General features: G+C 31.7%; 1 protein-coding gene across 1 annotated transcript in view; it reads right to left on the bottom strand.

The window, feature by feature from the left end:
* LOC143073631 (macrophage mannose receptor 1-like) overlaps positions 1–14,698 on the bottom strand; it is a 52,468-nt gene that overhangs the window by 763 nt on the left and 37,007 nt on the right. The window contains exons 6-13 of the mRNA XM_076249313.1: positions 14,398–14,519; positions 12,825–12,955; positions 11,244–11,401; positions 9,809–9,936; positions 7,302–7,438; positions 6,466–6,659; positions 5,413–5,546; positions 1,246–1,394 (exon numbers count right to left, since the gene is read on the bottom strand). Of these exons, the coding sequence (XP_076105428.1) occupies positions 1,246–1,394; positions 5,413–5,546; positions 6,466–6,659; positions 7,302–7,438; positions 9,809–9,936; positions 11,244–11,401; positions 12,825–12,955; positions 14,398–14,519 (1,153 nt within the window). The remainder of the gene's footprint in view (positions 1–1,245; positions 1,395–5,412; positions 5,547–6,465; positions 6,660–7,301; positions 7,439–9,808; positions 9,937–11,243; positions 11,402–12,824; positions 12,956–14,397; positions 14,520–14,698) is intronic.

Here is a 14,698-nt window from a genome sequence, read left to right as displayed (position 1 = left end):
GAGTAACAAATGTTCTTAACTTGAAAGATTAGACGAAACTAAACAAAGATTGATGCCCTCTCTGGCTTTATCGTGATGTTGAAGGACGATTTGATATGGTTGGGTCTTTTCAATAATTGGTTACAATTGAGAGGATTAGCTAGCTATAAAAACAGGTGTTAATTCACCATTTTTGACACAAGAAAATGTCCGTACAAAATCCGGAATATGACAATTATTTTCCATTCGTTTGATATGTTGGAGCATTTGATTTTGCCATTTGATTAGGGACTTTCCGTTTTGTATTTTCCTCGGAGTTTAGTATTTTTGTGATTTTATTTTATACCAATTATTTGTGTAGAAACACTACTATAAATAACGTTCTTGCTTAAAATGTGTAAACCCTTTACCCTGCATGTCTAATTTCACCAATAATATCTTGACACACCAGTTGTATATGTACAAACACTCTACGTAATGTAAATAAAGGCAAAAGTAGTAAACCGCTGTTGAGACAAAAACAAATCCGGGTTAAAAACTTAAACCGAGGGAAACACTTCCAACTATAAGAGAAAACATGGAAACAACATAATAACTGAAGTGAACAAAAAACAAAAGGAAAATGCAACACACATGGAAAAGAGCTATACGATAACAACTGCCATTTCCCTGACTGGGATCAGGACATTTTATGAAAATATGCAATAAAGATGTTGTAATGTTAAAAAAAAGGTGGCTAGCCAAACCTCGCACTTTTATGGTAATGTTAAATATAACACTAAAATGACACCGTTACATGACAGGAATGCAGTACAAATACAGTAAAACTTCAAAACAGTGTGAATTAGCCTGACATTTCTTGTCCTTATATTATCAAAAGCTGGAAGAATAAACCAATTGGTACGGCATACCTCTCACGTGTACAATTGTTATGTCAGTTCCAATGAACTAATGTATTTTTAGTCAATTTTTATGGAAGAGTTGTTGTGTATTCGCAAAAGGAAGTAGCTTTGTGTTAAAACCTCACATGCAGTTGACACACGCAACTTAATAAAAGTACAAGCCTTGATTTTGTGATTCTATAGAGTCTGAATTACTCTCGTACATTCTTTGTGTAAAAGAGGGGCAAAACATACAAGTGAAACGTTTTTAATCAGTTCGGAAGTGGCAGCCGCGAATTTATACATCACAAATAAGCTAACGTGTCTCAATTTCGTTCAGGATAGTAATTATATATAGTTTAACTATTTCAATAGTTTTACTCACCATAAATTGCAGCTAACCCTGTAGCGTATTTCTGGCATATAAAACCAAATTTAGCTTTACAATTTACGTCAAAATATCTTCCACCATATAACACAAATGTACAATCCTGATTCTTTGTTCCATCATCACTTGGTTCACCACCCCAATTACTTTAAGAAAAAAAATAATATTTAAAATTTCTATTCCTTCAAAAAACAAAATACAAATTCTATTTCTTCAAAAAAAAAAAAAAAAACCCGTTGCAATTGATTTAATATTGTAATATTATTTCTATATTCGACCTAACATTTCTTGCAGATGCTAGGAACATAAGGTTATGTTATCTAAATGTGTGAGATATTATTGTGCTTTTGTCGTTTTCAGATAAAATTTGAGAATCTATCCTATCTGCCTAATGGTTTTGACTATATTCCAAATGGATGACATGTAGAAAAAAGAACTGACAATCATTGAACTGAGTAACATAAAAAAAACACAAAAAAACAAAACAAAAAACAGAAATGACCAGAAAATACATTTTATGAAAAATTTAAACTTTAATGACTTTGATACGTGCAGAAACACGATTTTTACGGTCGGACATCCTAGCATGTGTTTTTTTACTATCAACGAATATTCATCGCTGCTGTTGGACTATCAGTCCTCAAGGGAAGCAGCCTTCAAGTAGCCAATGTTTCGGTATGGACCCTTATGAAACTGAATTGTTTGCCGCAAACTTGCAGCAGACTTGTGACTTGCTGCAAGCTTGCGGCAAACAAAAAGTTTGCAGGAACACAGAAAATAGTGTTTGCAGATGTTTGCCCCTAGCTGCAAACTTCCGGCAAACATTGCTGCAAGCTTGCGGCAAGTTTGCAGAAACATCAATGTTTGCCATAAGATTGCTAGAAAGTTTAAAATAATAAAGAATGCTTGCCGCAAGATTGCAGAAAACTTTGACCATTCTATATGTTTGCCGCAAGATTAGAGAAAACTTTGACCATTCTATATGTTTGCCAGAACATTGCAGGAATTACACAATATTGACTGGGCATGCCTTGGATGCTAACAATTTGAAGTTGGCTAGGTCATGTTGGTTGTGTTTGGAAATGCATTTCACATACAATGTATAAGAGATCAAGGAGGCATTTTGGTTCAATAATATGGGATAATCAGTATGTAATTTTGTAAGTACAAATGATTCATAGAACTTCATGTTTTAATGAAATAATTAATGTTATCATCATACATAATTAAGTAAGCAATTATATATACATGTATGTGTTATTGAAAAACTTAAGCCATTATAAGTTTGAATTTGTAACTGATGTACTGCACCATCATGCTCATGTTTATTAAGATTAAGTTAAATTTTGTAATGCAATTATTATCTAGCTTTATAGTCTCAATACACATTTGAGATTTTACCTTGTTCATTTTTTAATACAGGTGTAATATGTCATTTGAGAATGACTCCTGCCCCTTTTTCAAAACTCAAATGCATGTATGTATTTCCTTAAATCTCATGAGTTTGCAAGAATTCTTCCAATGACAGTTTGTATAAAGACAGGAATTGACTTTTTAAAAATGTTGCTGTGTAATTTTTGAAAGAGATAAATTGAATGTGTCATCACATATGACATTAGTATATGTGTAGTTCCTGCAAGTTTGCCGCAAGTTTGCAACAAACAATTGCCGCAAGCTTGCAGCAAACAATTGCCGCAAACTTGCGGCAAATCTAATTTGCATAATTATGTTTGCAGCAAGCTTGCCGCAAACTTCATTTGCATGGTAAAATGGTTGCGGCAATGTTTGCTGCAAACCTGCGGCAAATGTTTGCCGCAGGGCTTTTTTTTCGGTAAGGGGACGTGACTCAAATGAAACATCTAAACAATGTCTGTTAGTTTTAATATATCAGAATTATTCGTCATACTAAGTTTGCAATTTGAAGGTTGCAACTGCTTCAGGCAATGTTTACTTCAGACGGTGTAATCTTTAGAACCTGTTTTTTTGTGTGCCTTCCAACATGTTTTATTATATTTTTTTTAAAATCTTTTGATGTCGACCATACATGATGATTCACCGGCGACAATCAAATTATAAAACATGCAAGAAAGTAGATCCCCGAAATAACGAAGATATAAAAGGATTTCAGATAAAATTTGATAGAAAAACACATTGTATTAAAATAAGCCAATTAGCTGATGACACAACTTTATTTTTTAATGATAAAAATGATATCGAACTAGCATTGAATGAAATTGAAATCTTCGGATCTTATTCCGGATTAATTATAAATAAAAATAAAACAGAAGGGATATGGATAGGAAAACTCAAAAATAGTAAAGACAAAATAGCAAATATTAACTGGACAGATAAACCTGTAAAAGCTTTAGGGATTTATTTTGGACATAATAATGAAGAATGTGAGAAATTAAATTTTGAAAATAAAATAGATAAAATGGATAAATTATTTACACTTTGGAAAAAGCGAAATCTTACTATTTTAGGTAAAATCTTGATCATCAAATCTTTGATTATACCACTCTTTACCTTTTTAGCTAGCTCATGCGTATGTCCAGAAAAATATAAAAAAGAAATAGAAAGAAAATGTTTCAAATTTATCTGGAATGACAAACCAGATAAAGTTAAAAGAAATACGATGATTGGTAGTTATGAAAACGGGGGTTTGAATATGATTGACATTGAAAGTCACTTTGAATCATGGATAGGTAGAATCTTAAATACAGATAGGGCCAGATGGCAACTTATACCTTTAAATTATTTACAATGCTCAGGGAAAAATTGCCTAGCAGTTTATATGAATATGGATTATAATAAAGTTGATCAATATCTACCTAATATTCCAATATTTTATAAAAATGTATTAAAAAGCTGGATGAAATTAGGAGGAGGACAGACAGATATACCAAAAACCTTTTACGAAATCAAAAAACTAATTATTTGGGGGAATAAATACATTAAATTTAATAACAAATGTCTTTTTTTCAAAAATTGGATAAAAGGTAACTTAATTTATGTAAATAATATTTTAAATGAAAATGGTGAAATTTCACAAGACGTAATTTTGCAAAAAATTGAAAATAAATCCAACTGGATAGCGGAGTTGACATCCCTAAAAAAAAGCAATTCCAAAAGATTGGTTACAATATCTTAGATCAGAGAATTCAACAAAAAGTATAGTCAATGTAAAAAGACAATGTTTGTCAATAAATGGTAAATATATTGACATTTCTTTTTTGTCAAATAAGTTATTATATAACAAATTAGTAAAGAAAATAATTGTGAAACCTATTGGTATAAATGTATGGTTAAATGTATTACCATTACAGACAGAATTTCATTTGAAACCATTGTACAACTTTATTTTTTACTATTTAGAAGAAAATAAATTGAAGATGTATCGATGGAAACTTTTACAAAGCATTTTACCTACTAAAAAGTTATTATTTAGATGGAAGGTAACAGACAATGATTTATGTAACAAATGCTTTACTGAAGAAGATTATCAACATTACTTTATGACATGTTCTTTTTTACACGATTATTGGAGAAAAATTCATAATTTATTGCAAAAAGTAAATATAGAAAAAGATTTCACATTGAGAGATATTGTTTTTGGCTATAAAATATCTGATAAATATTACTTTGGCTTTAACTTTCTTATAACTATTATTGGGTTTTCAATTTATAAATCCTACTATGTATCTGATCAGAAAATGAAAAGACTTGATGTTTTTTGTCTATTCATTAGAGAATTTACAAAACGAATGTATTATTCAAAGAAGTTAAAAGAAGATAATTTTTTAGTTAATGTTAAGAAACATTTATTAGATTGATGTTTTATTTATTAATATAATAGAATTGAAATTTATATGTATTCTTCACAAGGAGCTTGGATTTGTTGAAGACAATGTAACAAGCAACTGATGGAAATAAAGGAATTTTAAAAATAAAAAAAAAGAAAGTAGATCCCCTGTTAAACTAGTGGATGTAGAACCACTATTAAATATATACTTTTATGTTAAAAAGGGCGATAAAAAGATATATATTGACTCAAGTATGATTTATTTTCCTATGTTCTTTGTGCGAGATTTTTTTATTTGATCTACATGTGATACTTTTGTGGAAAATAAGCAATCAAACAAAATGAGAGGAAATCATGCTTACATAACTTTCATATTTGGTGGGTTATTGAAGTTATCATAAAACATCCACTGGCCTTCTTGGTTCATGTCGGTCAAGGATGTCCAATATCCTTGAGGTGGATTCTTCATTTTTGCCATCTGTGATACTATGAAATCCTACAAAATATATTTACTTTATTTTTTTTATACTCATCACTTGTTTTCCGTGGTTAACGTTAACATCAACATTACTTTTTAAATGCTGACCACTGTTAAGTCCATCAGCGTAAAAAGAACTTTACGTATTCGGGATGCTTCAGTGATATTAAATATGCATCCTTAAATAGTAATGTATTTACAGGAAAAAAACCTCAACGAGATAAGAAAATAATTTGCTTTGTACAAGAACTACATAATGTAGAATTACAAACATTCACATCTTAAAAGTTGACCTAAAGTTGTGTAAGCACCAATTTCGAAAGTTTACACATCTACGTGGCTGGTAATATATAGAGGCTTAGTATATAATTAACGTCACAAAGAAGAAATCATTAACCGCAACATAAACTAACATGATATTTGTCTACAAGATTCATTAAACAAAAATAAATAGCTAAAATATTATTTTATTGCATATGTAAATTGGTAAAAAGAAGTTGTAAAATGTTTATTTTAGGTGGGACAGTAACATCACAAATGATATTTCTGAACTTTAATGTCAGTTTATATTATCTGAATAATTTATCAACAGAATGAACGAACACGACTTTTCAGGAAGCGGGAAACGGCGTGTATCGTGTCCCCTTTTTTCTATTATTTATTCAGTATGATTTCTTGTTTCTTATTGTGCAACCTTGATGTATTTTATCATCTGTTCGGCAATGAATTGCACTTGGCAGATATTATTTGTACACGCTTCAGTCTAAACATAGACCTATTAATTCATACAATATAAAAAAGAAGATGTGGTATGATTGCCAATGAGACAACTATCCACAAAAGACCAAAATAACACAGACATTACCAACTATAGGTCACCGTAAGGCCTAACACTAGTTTTAAAACATATAAGGATTCTTAAATGCATGAGCCTTACCCTTTCAGGGGCACTGTTTACTGCCAGAAGTGTGGTAGGTATGGTCGTAGAAACAATCTTCTGCTTGTGACAATAGTCGTTGGCTTCTGACCAAGAGAGAGTTTGGTTGAGTGGACTAAAGTAATAACACTCTTTGGTATTTGGCATATTTATCCAACCTTTACCTGTTGGACAAATGGGACCTGCAGTGGCAGCTGAAAAAAATCATTGCGTTATTGATAAGAAGCAAGAATATGTGTCAGTAAGATACACTGTCCTGTACGCGCTCAAATCTACATGTTCAGTGAACAGCGGAATCTGGGTTAAAAAAAAATTATCATGAGTGGTAAAAAGTTCGCATACATGAACCAAATGCGTAAATGCTTTTAACTAAATCTTCAATTTCCACTAATTTTAAAAGTAAACGAAGATTAAAGCTGATGTGTAAAACTACCTCAGTGCAAACCCTTTATATACATTCCTTTTCAATAATAGTTGTGTTAACCTTTGCTTTACTGGGTCTTATATATTACATATATTTAAACGCAATCAACGTTTCTAAAGAACTTTGATTATCCCATGAATTGGTAGTCATGATGTCTTAAACCTATTAATTCAAACGATAAGTACAAAAGTGGTGAGTTCAATTTCACCATTGTAAACATCCGAAATGATTAAGCAACATTGCAGCAACATTTACACCTTTGCCAACGTATTCGTTTTGTCAGATGTTAGATAAGATAGAAAAAAATTACTGACAATTTTTTAGCAGTTGCATTGACTCTGTGAAAGTTAAACGTGGTAATAATTACTACTTTTAACAAATTCTTACCTACACGTTAAACCTATAGACTTACTATTATAAAACAAGTTGACATATTCACATATAAATCCTGTTTGTGATGTACAATCCATATCGTTATAGTTGCCAGATCCCGTCAATGAAGCACAATCTTCATTTCCAAGCCAGTCGTTTGGTTCTTGATTCCATCGACTATAATCATTAAACAATACAATTTGATAGCAGTTGCATTGTCTGTTTGTTAAATTAAATAGTTATCACAAGTACAAGGATTATGATTTAGTACACCAGACGCGCGTTTCGTCTACATAAGACTCATCAGATACTATCAAATATCGATACTACTGAAAGATTATAAATGTATGTTTTGACATTGTTTTTAAAGAATATAAACATGAGTTACACACACTTGGCCTGCTTACTCATCATGTTTCAATTTTACACTTTACAATCATTCCATACACGTTAAAAGTAAAATCACAAAAATACTGAACTCAGAGGAAAATCAAATAGGAAAATCCATAATCATATGGCAAAATCAAAACGCATCAAAACGAATGGACAACAGCTGTCATATTCCTAACTTGGTACAGGCATTTTCAAATGTAGAAAATGGTGGATTATACCTGGTTTTATAACGCTAAATCTCTCACTTTGTACGACAGTCTAACCAAAATTCCGTTATATTTTCAATGATGCGTGAACTAAACAGACATAATAAATAAAATAGTCAAAATATGGGTACAGCAGTCATCATCGTGTTATAATTTAAAAGAAACACTTTCGCGTGTCTGACGTCAGAAAATTTATACATCACATATTTTTGTCGTTCAATGTTTATACAAACAACTCTAAAATTTCACATGGGCAATGTTAGCATACAGGGTTAAAAATCAAATGTATGTAAGAATCAATTTCTGAAATAGACCGAGATTTAAAATAGCCCAAAAGTTCTATAGAATTTATAAGAAATCACAAATGATTCATTCCACTACGTAATTGAATAATTTGACGTTTGCGGTTCCATGTATTTTCTAATTTGTAATAGAAATATAATATAATGTCATATAATAGAACAATAAAATACTGACAGAATCTTTTACAATACAGAGTCACGTTATAAAAACCAACGAAACACAAAAAGTCGCATATACAAAACACACTAGCAAAAATGAAAGATAATACAAACACATTGACCGGATGTATAAGTACCGAGTCACGTTAATGGATATCACAGAAAACAATCCCACCGTAAATGTAATATTAATAATGGAACAAAGACAAACGAAAAAACAATATATAACACGTTGTTAAGGATGTTCGCCGCTCAATTTCAAAATAAATAACTTTTCATAAAACTAGTATGTATTGATAGGGAATAAATTGAGGAATCCAAAAAGCAAAAAAAATTTAGGGGTCAATGTGCTTGTTTTCGAGATATTAGCCATTGTAATTTTGGCGGGAAAATGTTCTCTCTTGATTTTTCATAGCTTTATCATTGACCAGTTAAGTTCTCAAATACTATTTAAAAATAAATAAAATTTTATAAGACTTTTACAAATGACTTATAATTATACACGTAAAAGATTTATAAAAAGAAAAATGGGGGTTCATGGGCAAAATTTTTTTAAGGCATTCAAATGGTTAAAACCAGAGGATTCCGAAAATCTGACAAAAATTCCAAAACATGACAAGCAGACATCCTTAAGAAGATAAACAACGTCAGTACAAAGAATCTATACACCAAGACCATCCTGTATATTTTGTGAAGTTGATACGGAATATTTATCAACAAGGTCTAGGTACCTTGCGATGAACTTTTTTTTAGAAAAAGGATGAGACGTTCTTTGACATACCCCTGGTAATATTGTCTGAAAGTCCTAAAAATATCTGAAAAACGGACCTAACCACGAATACATCAAGTTAACTAATAAACAATAGATAAAAGTTAAGGTAAAAATACCCTGTAAGATGGACATTTATATCGTACAGCTCTTCCATGCATCAATAGTGTTTGAAGGATTTGATATAACATATAATTGATTAGAGAACAATCATGAAAAAACGGACATAAACATGAAATCATATCGTTGAAATCATATCGTTGACAAATGAACCATAAAAATTAGTTTATTGTCAGAAAAATCATATAAAAAAAGAAATAGATTTAGTAGATCTGGTATGAGTGCCAATGAGACAACTCCATCCAAGTAACAATTTACAAAAGTAAACCATTATAAGTCAAGGTACAACACGAAGCCTTAGCTCACACCGAACAGCAAGCTTTTAAGAGCACCAAAATTTACTAGTGGAAAACCATTCAAACGGGAAAGCAAGCGGTCTAATCTATATAAAACGAAAAACGAGAATCACACATATCAAGCATTGCATACTTTATATATCAAATTTGTACCGGACTTTAAAACAATAAAAAAAGTTTAGCACATGGTACAGAAAGCCTAACAGACATAAAGACCGAGCTTTTGGTTATTCGTTATAGCCTATCATCTCTACAAATATCTTATTAAATTATCCCTTGTATACACGAACTATCAAACTTACATGAGTGACGAATCAGCTGTGGTTGAATCAGCCCATTTATAAACACCCTCTTGTGATTGGTCATTCAGTCCTGTCCAGTATAGATTAGGATGGGTATCTGTCATTGACATTTCCCACTCCAACCATCTCTATAAAATTGATTAAAAACCATTAAGATCAATAGTAAACAATATGGAAATATTATTCAACCATGTATATTACAATCGAAGATTTTAATGAAATACGAATTTTAGCATAACCATACGTGTGTGCCATAGACGGCCATGAGTGAGTTACAATTGTTATCTCACAGTTCATATGATATTTCATATCATAATTTCCTTATAAGGGTTGCTGTTTACAAAAAAAATATTAAATCGGGATTTCAAAAAGTAAAATCACAAAAATACTGAACTCCGAGGAAAATTCAAAACGGAAACACCCTAATCAAATGGCAAAATCAAATGATAAAACACATCGAACGAATGGACAACAAATTGATTAAATCATCCGTTCGCAAATTTTACGGACGCCATCACAAGTTGGTTGATCATTATGGAATATCTGTTTCACCGATGACGACGGATATGTTACCAAAATACCGTCCTCTTTTCAACGAATGTGACCTACCGACTTAAACAACAGTGTGTGTACTTACATATGCAACAAAACAGGTGCCACATGTGGAGTAGGATCTGTTTACCATTCCAGAACAACCGAATTAATCACTCCTTAGTTTTTTTTATTGTTTTTTGTGTACTATTTGTTTTTCGTCGCTTTTCGTTTTTTGTTGTTGCCATGACATTGTCAGTTTGTGACCTACTTATGAGTTTGAATGTCCTTGTGTTATATTTCGCCTCTCTTTTAACGGCACTGTCTCGTTTTTCATTTTTGAATAACATCTCACCGATGAGACTTATCACAGGGGTTAACTTTTCATGAGTAGCACAACTAGTGCCACAAGCTGAGGAGAAACTGCATTAACTCATAGAGCAGTTGATTCGCCCTGATTTTTCTACTTTTCCTTAGTTTTTATCTATAAATCGACAATATCCTGACTTTAAATGTGCGTCTTAACATGTGGTAGGTATACACATTTTGTTTTGAATAGTTATCTATCCCCGGACACCTTTTGTCATTCTTTCATAGATAGGAATCTGATGTTCAGTAGTTGTCGTTTGTTGATGTGGTTCATAAGTGTTGCTCGTTTCTCGTTTTTTATATAGATTATACCGTTGTTTTCCCCGTCTGAATGGTTTTACCCTTATTATTTCTGGGGCCCTTTATAGCTCACTGTTCGATGTGAACCAAGGCTCTGTGTTGAAGACCGTACTTTGACCTAAAATGGTTTCTTTTTTTTTTTACAAATTTAGACTTGGATGGAGAGATGTCTCATTGGAACTCATACCACATCTTTTTATATCTAGTTATTCCGATTAACTGTTATAATTTTTACCTTTTCATCCATATTTTCTACTTTTAGAAGGTCTGAACCAATACTTTGGCATCGTGTTCTAGCATCAGACCATGTTGTTTTTGGAGAGTCGTAAAATATATAACATTTATGACCAGCTCGGTTCCATCCACCACAACCAAAATAATAGGTCGGATCAACTATACAAGAAGAAAGCACAAGTTACTTTAATTACCATAATTTCATGATGAGTATGATGAACTTTTTCGTCTATATATCTGCATGACAAAAGGAAAGTTTCGTCAATAAGCGGTAAAACCCGTTCACGTGCACTGTGGTGAGGAAGATATTACTTGCAAATAGAAAATAGAAATTCCTACAGTATTTTGAATTATAGATTTAACAGGATGAGGATGACCTTATCAACGGCGTTATATTCTGTTCAATATATCTTTTCATGACTGGAAATTAGGGATATGTATGACCTAAGGGTTCTCAAACTATGGTAAGCTTGATATCAAACATTTATTGGGCAAACATAAATAACATTTGCGAGCCTCAATACCAAATATGTATTACAAAAATAAGTAGAATCATCTAAGGTCAACTTTGCATGTGGTGGATTTGGATTTATCAAAATAACCTAATTTATAAGTTGAAAGTAAATTGATCCAAAGCTGAAGTTGACAACAATGTGGATGATACCCAAAAGGAATGATGGTTTTAAAATCAGCAAAAGTAGTGTAAAACGAGCGTAAACAGAACAGCACAAACCAAATGTGGTCAGCTTTGTATGATGAGCTGAGTTGCAATTATGTAACTAATAAGCTGAAAATTATATCTGTATATAACATACGAATGCTTAGAGCTCGTTACGTATCTATTGACACTAGATTGCTTTTATGAAACTTAGGAAACGAAGCAGAGGAAAAAGGCAAGCATACGTAGCAAGAAATGAAAATGAGTAAACAATCTGCATTTTAACATATTTCTGGTCCCCTCTCAGAATATCAAATAATGTTCTCTTATCTTTACATTTTAATAAATCAAAAACACGAGCTCTTAATTCTACAATTTCATGTTGGATATTGGAATATGAAATTATGCGGTATATATGTCACCGATACAGTTACCATTTAACAAAGAAATTCAAACAACATTTCTCTACAGCTGAAAATTTTAACCAATCTAAATAGCCTATTCAATCTTTAAAATAAATTCATTATTAGGTCAGAATATTTATATTTTGTATCAACATTTTGTAAGAGTTTAAAAACTTTTAAGTAAACTACAGTTCACATAAAAAACTATATAAAGTATAATTGTTTAAGTTAATTAATTTTATGTCAGACCTAAGTTACCAGAAAAAAAGAAGAAAAAAGCAAGTTTCTAAATTCTTTTTATAAAAAATTGATTTCTAAACCAATTACATTTAGTATTCATACAACTAAAATCACTGGATTTACCTTAACAAATGTAAATAAATAAAAATATATTAGACACACAATTCCTTAATTTAGAAAAGACTAACTGAAAACATGCAGATATATAATTTATATTTTGGTAGGATTATATAGTTGTATTACATGGATGAAGTAAAATAAAATTATAAAAATATTTTACCCATTGTTGTTCCTTTTACACAAATATAGTTATAATTCTTCGTACAATCTGTGTCTGCAAACTTTCCATCAGTTCTAATTATACCACAATGTTCATTGCCTGCTAAATGATCTGGCTCAACTGCCCACACTCTAAAAATATTATAAGTATGGTTTGTGTATTCTATGATGCGAGATTAAAAGTAGATTAAAATTGGATGTGTACTGGTTAATATTTTGTCTCTGAAATATGTGTTTCATTTGTTATTTTTTGGCATGCAGCTTCCAGTAACTCCGAATTCTTTCAGATAGGTACTTTGTGTCTTTAGTGATTTCATTAGTAGTTGCCGTGTCTTGTATCGATCTGAAAAGTCAGACTCTTTTTGACTGATTTCATATGCTTTTCTTATGTTTTGCTGTTAAACCACTTACTGTTCGAGTTTTTTCAATTCAAAATATTTTATTGTTCAAATATCAAGTGTACATTTAAACAAAGGGATTGGACAAAAGGCAGTGCATACACAAATCCTTTCCCATACAAGATGGATTGAATAACATGCATGATAGTATATAATTTTCTGATAAGTTAATAGATCATAAGTTGTTGCAGTGAGTCAGGGGAGTTCGAGTTTAAGGTGAAGTTGCACACATGTTTAACCCCGCCACATGCTGTATGTGCCTGTCCCAACCCAACATCCTGTAATTAAATTGTTGTTGTCTTCAAACAAGTCATGTCGTTTTAGTTTTCTCGTTTGGATTGCAAATTGAATTTTGTCAGTGTGTTCATTTTTTGCTTGATTGAACGATTTATACATTCCTTGATTTTTAGCTATTAATTAATGAATAAACAAACGTTTTGAAAAGTTGTGCTCATAAAAAAGTCATGTGAAGGGAGCGATTCATTAAAAAATCATGCGAAGAGATGGACCCATTAAAAAGTTATGTGAGGAATGTGCTCATTAAAATGTCATATGTAGGATGGACTCATAAAAAGTCATGTGAGGGATGGACTCATTAAAATTATGTGAATGGATGGACTCATTAAAAAGTCATGTGATGGATGGCCTCATTAAAAAGTCATGTGAAGGGATGGACTCGTTAACAAGTCATGTGAAGGGATGGACTAATTCAAAAGTCATGTGAGGGATGGACTCATTTAAAAGTCATGTCAAGGGATGGACTAGTTAACAGGTCATGTGAAGTGATGGACTAATTCAAAAGTCATGTGAAGGGATGGACTCGTTAACAAGGCATGTGAAGGGATGAACTAATTCAAAAGTCGTGTGAAGGGGTGGACTCGTTAACAAGTCATGTGAAGGGATGGACTCGTTAACAAGTCATGTGAAGGGATGGACTCGTTAACAAGTCATGTGAAGGGATGGACTCGTTAACAAGTCATGTGAAGGGATGGAATCATTAAAACGTCATGTGAAGGGATGGACTAATTCAAAAGTCATGTGATTGAATGGACTCATTGAAAAGTCATCTGATTGAATGGACTCATTGAAAAGTCATGTGATTGAATGGACTCATTGAACAGTCATGTGATTGAATGGACTCATTGAAAAGTATTGAATTAACATATTACTACTTACACATTTTGCGAAATAAATTGATCATTGTTAGCCCATCCCCATGATGATCCTTTGCGTTGTAAACCGGTCCAGTACATCACTGTTGTGGGAGTCAGGAAAGGAATCTGCCCTTGTAAATATTTCTACAACCAGACAATATCATAATGCATTTATATTCTTAAAAGTCAGCACCGATCTTCATTACCTTAAATTCTCATATTTTCATGCGTAGTCGTAAGATCTTAGAGCATTTTCTATCTCTGAGAATGAGCTCTTTTGTTAGGATTATCAAATCAATGTAAGAATGTTTTTTAAACAGACT

Source organism: Mytilus galloprovincialis, chromosome 4, assembly GCF_965363235.1.
Source record: "Mytilus galloprovincialis chromosome 4, xbMytGall1.hap1.1, whole genome shotgun sequence".
Classification (NCBI taxonomy): Eukaryota; Metazoa; Mollusca; class Bivalvia; order Mytilida; family Mytilidae; genus Mytilus; species Mytilus galloprovincialis.
This window is presented reverse-complemented; position numbering and strand designations above follow the sequence as displayed.